The following is an 11,967-nucleotide window of genomic DNA, read 5'->3' on the forward strand; positions in this document are numbered from 1 at the left end:
GGGACAATCTAAAATCCCAGGTTGTCGAGTTAAAAGCAATAATTTCCAAAATTTATTTTGAACAAAAACAAAAGCTATTTATTAATTTCCCTTTTAACACGACATTTAAATGACGATAAATAACTACAGTAAAGGAATTACATGCGTTGTGAAAACGCAATAGACTAATATTGACACTGCCATAAAGCGAAGGCATGAATGTCGTAAAAAACCAACATGGCGGCTGCAATGACAGGACGTGGTGAGAGAAATGCAGATATATTAGCCAATAGTTGACCGTTTCGTTGTATTTATAATAAACCTCGTCTACAGTTTAAGTAAAGTGATGTCTTCTCGTTTTCAGGTGTCTCTTTTATTAGGAGTATACCTTCGGTGTTACTCTCACGGTAAGTGCATCAATACGAGTGGCAGGTTAGCTGTACCGCTAACGCTCTCTGCAGAAGGACAAATTCAGCTCAGATTGGCTTTTTATGTTACCCAGTCCTGCATCATTAGAGTGGGAATTCCGGGTATCAATTGAAGACAGTGTAGGAAGTTATCTTAATTTTACAGCCGCTATTTCTTCAAGTTTAGGTAACCAAGAAACTCAGCATAGTTAGTCTTGGGAGAAAAAGAAGGCTATTGGATTTCTTTAGGTTTGTAAAGACGTTTCATCTCTCATCCAAGATGTTGCTTCAGTTTATAAAAAAAAAAAGAAAAGAAATGATGTATAGTCCCGCTTATTTAATTTTCTAGGTGGGTTTATATCCTTTGAAGGTAGTCCTGAGGGTCGTTGATCTATTTTTGATCACCCATCACGAGACCATGACTATTATGTGAACACTGGCATCACTGAAAGAGTGACCTTCATGCTTTTGGTGCACATGTACAGTTGGGTCTTGTCCTGTTGTGAACCGACTGTTGGGTTTCTCCTGTGTGCAGATCTGAGCACTCCTTGCTGTACTGCATGCACTATGTGGCTTAGCTTGTGTGACAGTTGAGATAAACCAGTTTTTGTCTCAGAGAAAGTCACAAATATTTTCTACAAATAGGACATCCCAGTGCTCTTCAGAACCAGCAACACCCTTACTATTTACTCCCCAGTCAACTCTAGCGTGCAATATAATGCAGTTAATGTGGAACAGGGTCATTAAACTGAAATGTCTGATTTAGAGGATATGGAAAACAAAAATCTTAACCTTTAAACCTTTAATTAGCGTATTGAATTTATGTGTTCACAAAAATGTCAGCTTAATGATTTGAAAAAAAAAAATGTTTTTGTACATTTGCTTACAGACTGCATGTGCTGACTTATTATTATTAATGATGATAATAATAATAATAATAATAATAATAATAATGATGCAACAAATAAGGATCTTTTATTAGGATTCGTTATGACGTATTATTTTCAGTCAGGTTTGTTGTAGTTGTGATTGTATGATATTTGTACCACAATTTATTTGCTTAACAGTTAAAATATTTGATGGATGTAAAATTATTAACAAGCTGAATATGGCAAACACACAGCAACACCATCGAGTTCAGCTAAAACCTTCATATGAAATTATGAAACAACAAAGAAGAATTCTGATGAATGAAGAGACTGTTCTTCCCACGAGCAATTCCTTATAGAACTTTAGGAAATTCTTACAGTGTAACACCAGTGACACAACTCCAGGGGTCCGTTACTTTCTCCTGATATTTTCTAATATTTTATATTTCGTGTTGTTATGTTTATTGTATATTTGATCGTTGAATGAAACTGATGAACCAGTTTGTAAAAATGCTGCAACTTCAGTGGTGTGGAACTGGTTTAGCTTTCGTCCGTCAGACACACAACAAAGCACTATTTTTGGTAGAGCATGCTAGCAGGCCGTTGTTGTTACAGTGTTTTTTGGAAAATACAGGGAGTGCAGAATTATTAGGCAAGTTGTATTTTTGAGGAATAATTTTATTATTGAACAACAACCATGTTCTCAATGAACCCAAAAAACTCATTGATATCAAAGCTGAATGTTTTTGGAAGTAGTTTTTAGTTTGTTTTTACTTTTAGCTATTTTAGGGGGATATCTGTGTGTGCAGGTGACTATTACTGTGCATAATTATTAGGCAACTTAACAAAAAACAAATATATACCCATTTCAATTATTTATTTTTACCAGTGAAACCAATATAACATCTCCACATTCACAAATATACATTTCTGACATTCAAAAACAAAACAAAAACAAATCAGCGACCAATATAGCCACCTTTCTTTGCAAGGACACTCAAAAGCCTGCCATCCATGGATTCTGTCAGTGTTTTGATCTGTTCACCATCAACATTGCGTGCAGCAGCAACCACAGCCTCCCAGACACTGTTCAGAGAGGTGTACTGTTTTCCCTCCTTGTAAATCTCACATTTGATGATGGACCACAGGTTCTCAATGGGGTTCAGATCAGGTGAACAAGGAGGCCATGTCATTAGTTTTTCTTCTTTTATACCCTTTCTTGCCAGCCACGCTGTGGAGTACTTGGACGCGTGTGATGGAGCATTGTCCTGCATGAAAATCATGTTTTTCTTGAAGGATGCAGACTTCTTCCTGTACCACTGCTTGAAGAAGGTGTCTTCCAGAAACTGGCAGTAGGACTGGGAGTTGAGCTTGACTCCATCCTCAACCCGAAAAGGCCCCACAAGCTCATCTTTGATGATACCAGCCCAAACCAGTACTCCACCTCCACCTTGCTGGCGTCTGAGTCGGACTGGAGCTCTCTGCCCTTTACCAATCCAGCCACGGGCCCATCCATCTGGCCCATCAAGACTCACTCTCATTTCATCAGTCCATAAAACCTTAGAAAAACCAGTCTTGAGATATTTCTTGGCCCAGTCTTGACGTTTCAGCTTGTGTGTCTTGTTCAGTGGTGGTCGTCTTTCAGCCTTTCTTACCTTGGCCATGTCTCTGAGTATTGCACACCTTGTGCTTTTGGGCACTCCAGTGATGTTGCAGCTCTGAAATATGGCCAAACTGGTGGCAAGTGGCATCTTGGCAGCTGCACGCTTGACTTTTCTCAGTTCATGGGCAGTTATTTTGCGCCTTGGTTTTTCCACACGCTTCTTGCGACCCTGTTGACTATTTTGAATGAAACGCTTGATTGTTCGATGATCACGCTTCAGAAGCTTTGCAATTTTGAGACTGCTGCATCCCTCTGCAAGATATCTCACTATTTTTGACTTTTCTGAGCCTGTCAAGTCCTTCTTTTGACCCATTTTGCCAAAGGAAAGGACGTTGCCTAATAATTATGCACACCTGATATAGGGTGTTGATGTCATTAGACCACACCCCTTCTCATTACAGAGATGCACATCACCTAATATGCTTAATTGGTAGTAGGCTTTCGAGCCTATACAGCTTGGAGTAAGACAACATGCATGAAGAGGATGATGTGGACAAAATACTCATTTGCCTAATAATTCTGCACTCCCTGTACGGCACACTTACAATCAATCCTTTGATTTTTCTGAAAATCAACAGTGCCCCTTATAATCCCATGTGCCTTATGTATGAATTGTAGTTGTGTTTACTGACCTCGAAACTATTTTATGTACACGGTGCTCGAAAATCTGTCAAATATTTAGTACGACTTTGCTAAGCTACGAAGCTGAACTGCTTGATGGATTGTCGGAGCATTACGGCTATCGTAGGCAGGAGCCTCGCGGAGTGATACGTACTGTGCTTCAACATAATATTACCGTATTGTGTGTGTATAACCTCTTTTTAAGTTTTGTGGATATTATACATGGTTATGCTGAGGATATGTTGGCCAGTTTCCACTGGAAATGGCTTTTGGTTAAACTGTCAGCGAGGAATTTGCATTTGCACTGTTACATTTTTATATAACTTTGATGCACATAAAAAAAAAAAAAAAAAAAAAAAAAAAAAAAAAAAATTTAAAAAAAGCTGCTAGTTTAAGTAAAAATACATTGATGGGTTTGTTTTTTGGTTTTTAGGGTTTTTTTTGCACTAATAAAGTTGTTGAGTTGTAAAGTATTTTCAGATGTATATCGTGATAAATATTTTTGGTTATATCACCCTGCTCTAATGTCCACTATCATCTCATTGGTCTTATAGGCATTAATCTTGAGATTGTTCTCCTTACAGCAGTCAACAGGTGGTTAATCTCATCCTGGCAGTCAGATTTGTCATAATTAAAAAATTACTGTGAAGGCTAATGAACTGCAGGCTATTTTATTAAAAAAAAAAAAAAAAAAATCCATTCTTAAGCCTCCCATAATTGTCTGACTGGGATTTGATCTGAGTGAAGTTGAGTGCAGTTACCAAAGGGAAGGAAGGGGGGGAGAAAAGTAAATAGCATACATAGGTTTAATAAAAGAAAACCCCAAAGCACCAAAGACAGGATCCATCTCTTACCGGCTCAATAGTGGAAACAATATTAACAACACCAGAAAGTCTTTATTACAAAGCATCACTTTCCAGTTCCTCCAGGGGAGTAAGTGATAAGTGGAGTGTTCCTTCCCCCTCTCCTATCCTCCTCATCTCTCTTCCTGGGGAGAATGATGTCAGGACTACCCTGCTTGGCCTGCTGCCACAATGACTTGACTTTAAATAAGTGGAAAATAACAGATGGACAGATGTGGTGTACACCTGCCTCACACTACTGGACTGAACCCACCTCAGAAACATTTTCTCCACGTTCCCAGGTTACAGATTCTAGGTGGCTCCCAGCAGATCTCATGTCTCCACACCAGCGCATCCCTGGAATCCAAAACCTGGGAGAGGAGGAACCTAAAAGTGTATCCACCTCAGCTGCCTGATGAGCCTCGCAGACCAGCAGTGAGTCTTTCTGCCAGTGTGTGATGCAGAGTGAAAAGATGTCCTGAACAGGAGCTGATAGAAGTCTTTTCTTCCCACAGGAGATTCACCACAGTAGGAGGCAGATTAAGTACAGCAAAGACAAAATGTGGTATTTGGCCAAAATGGTAAGACATACTATATATTCAAATCATTCAACAGCTCCATCCTGATCTGTAGTGTACAGCCATAAGTAATGACGTGAACTTAGAGTTAGCATCATATTTTAAAGTTGTCATCTGATCAGAAATGCTCAAGGAGCTATTTCAGCTTCTTTATTTAAAACACTGTAATTTTGAAAAATCACTTTTCTTGTGTCATGATCATCATATATTCAGTTTGTTCTTCATACTTCACATTAGTCCAAGACAATTGGATTCTTTTAAATATGTTCTATCTCAAAACGCTAGACTGTGTATGTGCACACATTCCACTGTGTTTGTGGCACATGTTCTCATAGACTTGCTCTGGTTTGTAGGCTTAAGCTCAATGCCAGAGTTAAAAAGCAGTCCAGCATCTTGCCGTCCTAACAGCTGTTCAGAAACTTTGATTTGATTATTTAGTCCAGCCTCTTTTTAATTTTTTTTTCCCAGATCAGAGGGATGAGCATCGATGAGGCCATTGCACAGCTGGAGTTTAATGACAAGAAAGGAGCAAAAATAATGAAAGAGGTTTGGAGCTGCATGGTCACCCTTTTAACTGGTTGTTACCGTGTGTTTGTGTGCACACAATCTCAGAGTGAAGATTAATCAAATTCCTGTTGGATTAAAGCGTTCCTGGTTTCACTGCTTATGCTACAGATGTTTGAGCTGTGTTCACACACCATTCTAACATCATCCTTTATGAGCTTGAAGTTTATGAATAAATGTTTGCCTGTGTGTTTCAGGTCCTTCTTGAAGCTCAGGAGATGGCAGTGAAGAATCACAATGTAGAGTACAAATCCAACCTGTTTGTAGGTGAGTGTGAACATCTGCACATTAGTACCAGAGCAAAGCCTCTAGGTAGATGGTCTGCTGTGTAAATGCAGTGTGCTAACCTCTATGAGGCTCTTGTGTCTTAACATAAAGTTGTCAAGAATAAAAACATGCACTAAATATGCATGCTTTTAAGTTAAAGATGCAATATTGTTTAAATATTTTATTATTATTTTTGGGACATTTTTCAAAGATTTTTTTTTTTTTTTTCTGAAACTACTTGAAAATGTCAAATCAATTCACACACTCTCACCAAAGGCAAGAAGATGCCTTTAAAAGTGAGCAAATGACCTTTAGTAATGGAAAGCAGGTAGCTTGTTTCCTTGTTTAAGATGAGATGCTGTGCAGAGTAATTCATGTGGAGTTGCAAACATTATTACAGAGAAGCCTGAAGTCCACCGGCACAGCCTTCATTACTTTGGCCTGTTTTCGTCGCGGGGCACTCTTCCAAATTAAAACTTATCCCTTCTCTTTCTCTTCCTCCAAATCTTTTGCCCTCTTTCAACTTCACTCTGTTCCCATCCTTTCTTTGCTCCTGCAGCCGAGTCGTATTCTGGCAAAGGGAAGTACCTGAAACGGATCCGTTACCACGGCAGGGGTATGTTTGGCATAATGGACAAAGTTTATTGCCACTACTTCGTCAAACTGGTGGAGGGCGCACCACCCAAAATTGAGAAGAAGACTAGCTTTGACCAGGCCAAAGAGTACGTCCAGTCCCTGAAGAACCGAACCATCATCCACAGTCTGTAGAGCAGACATCTGACACCATTTCAATCTCACTGTAACCATTTTTATGTGTATGTATCATTTTTTTTCTGTAAATAAATACATGAGAATTTCTGAGCCTTATTTTTACAACAATATTTTTTATGAAAAATACAATTAGCGTGCAGAAATAAGAAAAGACTTAAATTATTTATTTTTTATTATGTTTCATAATCTGCCTAAAGTAATCAAGTGTATTATCAGGAAAAACAAGCTTTTATTTTGTAGAAAGAAAGGGCTGAATTTATACAAGTGTGTATTATATAACTGAAGGGGAGTACATTTCAGTTCCTGCCATTACACATTAAGAATTCCCACTTCTTCAACATCTGCTTATAAAGTCAAAGAGTTCAGTGAAATGTGGGCTGATACAGTCAGAAGTTTCAATATAACATCAAACATATTGATGATATATTCCAGTAGGGTTTAAATTACTAAAATACCTGATTAACCCCAAATATTTTATGTAAATAAAAGTATTTTTGTGTCTCGTTCTTATGACAAATAGGCATCCCAAATAATATATTTTAATGTAGATTCTGTATTAAAATGCTAATTCAAATCAACATCAGTTTGAGGGCTAGTACCAACTCCAGTGCTCGTATTGGTTTCGGCTGTAACTGTGCTGAGCTGAACACGCATTTCAAACTAAGTTTTGTGCGTTTTTGATTGACCTTCTTTTCGTCCACACCTGCAACCTCATAATAAATAAAAACTCTGTTTTAGAATTAAAGGTTTGCTGCTGGGAGACATACAAATGCAGTTTTGCAGGATGCCACAATAACATTTAAAAACAAAATATCAGAAGCTTGTCAGCGATGCACATATGATCATTTCTATAGAATTATTTTCTATTATTTTATAGAAATTGCCTTTCAGTGTGGGGTTTGCATGTTGTCTCTGGTCCTGAGTGGGTTCTCTTTGAGAAGTTTGGTTTCCTCCCACAGTCCAAAGACATGCATGTTACATTAACTGCTGACTCTAAATTTAAGTGTAAATGGGTGTGTGTGTGTGTGTGTGTGTGTGTGTGTGTGTGTGTGTGCGTGTGTGTGTTAACCCTGGGCTGGTCACCTGATCAGAGCGTACTTAGCTCTCACCAACCCCACAACCCTGAACAGGATAAATTAAATATTCTAATTATTACTTTATAATGAAGCAGTTAGCTCTACATCAAATATATTGCTTTAGATTTCACAGTGTTTGTTGGGGGCAGTGTTGTGCCACAGCATCTGTTAGAAATAATCTGTTGGTGCTGTAGCCATCTAGAGCTGAAAACCAGCTGTGCAGCCAATTTAAAAGTTGCACATTCCTGGAAGTTTGTGAGCAGATGTAAGAAAAAAAAAGAGGATTTTTTACTTTTAACAGCTTTGCACACACCACAGCAACGTCTGACATGAACACTGCAATTTGCCTCTGATGTAGCAGTGACACTCCCTCAGCTGTGCCTTTCATCCCACTGCTGCCACAAAATGGCTGCATGTGTGGAAAAAGCATCCTACAGCACCTCAAGAAAATCTCATAGTTCCTGCAGTGCATGCCCAGGTGAAAACAGACCCCAAGTGTCACCCTGTCACAGCCTTCCTCCTCTGTATGTGGTAAGCATGTTTGGGTGACAGCAGTTGCTACGGCTCCTCCCCTGAAGCAAATCTGCCAGCATTGCTGGTTTTCATCCCTTCACTTCGATGCCAGCTCTGTGAGAGTCTGACTCGCAGACACTATCAGAGCTGCAGGAATCCATAAGCTGAAAGTGAGTTGCTTGGCTGGGAAGCCTCGTCTGAAGAATGGAGGAAAAATATTCAGTGTTTACAATGAGATTTCACAGGTAGCAACAGGTGTCTTTATAAAGCTCGGCCTCGTTGTTAACTGTTCAACCTCAATTTGCTACTTGAATCCACTCCTCCGCTGCCTTTGCTTTCTTATCTAAAGCTCCCAAGGAATGCAATTATGTTTGCTTAATGCGGTGTCTTTCATGTGTTCATCTATTTATTGCTTGCCTTTTTCTTTTGGATTTCTCAGACACGCTCGTCATTAATGTCTGTTATTCTCCAAAATAAATTGAATTGAATGCGTTGGAAATGACGCTCAGGAGGAGACATCAAAGTGTTTCCTCATTGGGAATTTGTACTTTCGAAAGGTCGCAGTGTTTTGTCGAAGCCCAGAGCCTTGGTCTCTGCTGTTCCTAATTGGCTTTTATGTTCCTGTCCGTGATGTGAGTTTGTGTATTTGCCTGTCACCGTCCCTCCAAAGCCCACATCAGGTCTGAACAGTTCTGAGTACATTTTCAAATAAAATGCCATTTGCTGGCCCCAATTTCAGCAGACAAGTGCCCTCAATCTCAGGTTGGAGGCTGTCTTGGTCCCACAGCACACATACACAAAAGCACTGACTTCAGCAAACAGCAACAGGCTTTATCTCCTTTTTTTTCTCTTCATTCTCTCTCAGCTGAGGTTACAACCTGAATGTTCTTTTTTTACAGTGTACACACACACACACACACACACACACACACACACACACACACACACACACACACACACACACACACACACATACTGAGTTTTTGTGATGGAAACCAACATTCATCTTTGATTTTTTACAATATCAGACAATATTCATTTTTGACACTAATCAATGACATTATCCATCCATCAATAAACCTTACTGCTGATGCATCTTATGACAGGTTACAGGAGCCTATTCCAGGTGGTGGCAAACACCCAGACAGCATCAATGCATCTAAACATGTTATAATCAAATTTGCATTTCTTAGATAAGCTGATAAATACATTGTTTACCATTTACTGCCCCGCAAAGACCTTTCAGCACCTCCCAGTATCAGCAGCTCTCATTTTAACTCTCAGGAATTCACCTGTCCATTTGCAAGTAGGAGGCCAGCGAGGTGTTCTACAGCCCAGGTCAGCAGTACATAAAAGAGGCTAAGCTGTTTCATTTGAGGAGGAGACGTGAGGGCTTTAATGACCCAGAAGGATGATGCAGAGCATGGAGAGCAGATCACAGTCTCTGGAGAAGCTGGTCCTCTGAGCAGTGCATGAATGTAAAGAGTCAAAACAGAAGTACCATCTAAGCAAGGAGTTGTTTTAATGATTATGTTTTAAATACACTGAAGAAAGTTCGGTGAATTGAATTTATCCACACAGTCAGTTAATTAAGCAGCGATCATTAGAGTCGCTTCAGGAGTACAAAATATTTGATAAGATTTCGCCTGGTGACCCGAAGAAGATCCTCTGGTTCTTCTGAGCTTTCTCAGTGTCCTGGTGTGGTAGTGCCTTGGCCAGATCTACATGCAGTAGCTGTTGGGTGTCAGGACTCTGGAGATTTGTTGAATTCCCACAATTCCTCTGTTTGCTTAGTCAAACAGACACAAACAGTAGACCATAAATCCCTCATTAGAGGTAACAGGTAACAACCGGTGACTTTCATTTGCATGACAAACAAGTGGATTTAGCAATATCATCACTTATAATTATTATATGAGTGGGAATGCTTGTCTGTTTCTGTGTGTTGGCCTTGCAGCAGACTGGTGACCTGTCTGGGGTCCCTGTGAACCAGAACTGAATCAGCTGATCCTGTTTCTGTTACTGTTAAACATTCTGGAAATGGATGCTGGGGACGATACTTCTTCCACTATGTCAAAGTCATAGTATATAAATGTAGATCTGTTTAAAAAAAACATATAAAAAGCTACATCTTTGCAGGGGTGGAGCTAAAAGTGCAGCTGGGGTGGCACCGCACCCCTCTCATGTACCTCACAGTGGTTTGGTCCACTGACTGTGTTTGCACCAATGGTTTGCACAGGCAGTGGACTTCTTTCAGGATTTGTGAGGCACTGCTATTTGCTTCTACCACTCAGTAAAACAAAACACATTTAACCAGGCCATTTTTTATCTGCTCCATTACCTCACTGTTAAATCTTGAGCTTCAATGTCCCCCCCCCATATTGTTGGGGTGGATTTTAAAACACATGAGCCACACGTACAGTCTTACATTCATTCCAACATACACACTTCCATACATACATTAGATTTAGACTATGGGTAAATAAACCAACAGACAAAGACTTTTAATCCCACGCTGGGGAAATGCGCATGTTACTGCGAGGGTCATCAAAAAATACAAATAAAAAGTAAAAAATAAATGAAATAAAAAATTCATCTTACTGATGTCAATGTGCAAGTAGGATTGAGATTAAGGAAATGCTGATACAAAAATGAGCTTTTTTATTGAACCAGGAAGTTTGCCTTAGTTTGTCTTTCTTTTTGGGTTTTTTTTCCCCCCATTCCTGATAGAGTTTTCAGATTCCCCACGAGCATGACAGAATTTCTTCCCCTAGTTCCCAGAAATAAACTTCTAATCAGTATTTATGATCGTGAAGACTAACGTGTGGAAAGGTGGTGGTGCAGGATTACGCAGCATACCAGGCTCATCAGTAACAGCAGTGAGTGGACTCTGCTTGGTTTGGTGATTTAAATAATGTTTGAACTAAACTGCATGTGAATCAGTTCAGACTAGTCTCCAATAACCACAACAGCACGCAGGGTAAGTCAATGCAAAAGTTATGCACGGTTTCCAGAATCCTAATACCTTTTGTCCAAAGTGACTGATATGATGAAATATTTATGAGGGTTTTTTTGTGCGCTGTGGTTTTCACACGTCACATAAATAAATGATCAAAAATGAGGAACTATGATTCCATACAGCAACACCTCTCCCGTCACCCCTCCACAGGGATGCCATGTTGGAGTTCGGTGGTTACATGGGGTGAATTATGTATCATATCTTTCCAAGCATGAACTCATCCTGCAACAAGACAAGCAAACGTGCTGCCAGCACTGGGAATTAAGTTGAGGAGAGATTTAAGTTGTCTGGAGTTCATTATTCATGACGGGTGAAATTGTGCATTGAAAACACTTCTGTACACAGGCGTATGCGCTACACAACCCAGACCACCTCACACACACACACACACACACACACACACACACACACACACACACACACACACACACACACACACCTTGATGAAAGAATGAGATGCCATGATGCTTTCTTTCATTTGTTTTTAATGTTTGTTGTCGGTCAGTGTGCTGGGCGGCTCAGCAGAGGCTCGGATTGAGAAACAAATAGAAATCAGAAGCCAGTTGTGTGGGGAGTGCCTGAGGGTGTTATTCATTTCCTTTTAACTTTTCCATTTTATGTTTTTTTCCCAGCCTCTCTGCGGTGGCAGTGTGCAGAGAACGACAGCCGCAAAATAGTGTTAGCTCCCAAATGAAATCTTCGGCATAAAAGCGGCAGAGCAGGCTGCCTGCTGGCCGGCGCTGGATGCTTTGCCCTTGAGAAACAAATCCAGAAATGGAACACTTTGTTAGCTCTCTG

The 11,967-nt window shown here is 39.8% G+C and overlaps 1 protein-coding gene across 1 annotated transcript; it reads left to right on the forward strand.

Annotated features, from left to right (window-relative positions):
• Nucleotides 1-158: 158 nt before the first annotated feature.
• Nucleotides 159-6,646, forward strand: mrpl22 (mitochondrial ribosomal protein L22). The gene is made up of 7 exons (XM_085421329.1): nucleotides 159-241; nucleotides 344-386; nucleotides 4,684-4,816; nucleotides 4,897-4,962; nucleotides 5,428-5,505; nucleotides 5,721-5,790; nucleotides 6,350-6,646. Exons 1-7 carry the CDS (start codon nucleotides 217-219, stop codon nucleotides 6,556-6,558), a joined length of 624 nt encoding a protein of 207 aa, XP_085277455.1. The 5' UTR covers nucleotides 159-216; the 3' UTR covers nucleotides 6,559-6,646.
• Nucleotides 6,647-11,967: the final 5,321 nt, after the last annotated feature.

The sequence above is a fragment of the Rhamphochromis longiceps genome, linkage group LG10, assembly GCF_057381845.1.
Source record: "Rhamphochromis longiceps isolate RC_006_pf linkage group LG10, R_longiceps_female_GT1.1, whole genome shotgun sequence".
NCBI lineage: Eukaryota > Metazoa > Chordata > Actinopteri > Cichliformes > Cichlidae > Rhamphochromis > Rhamphochromis longiceps.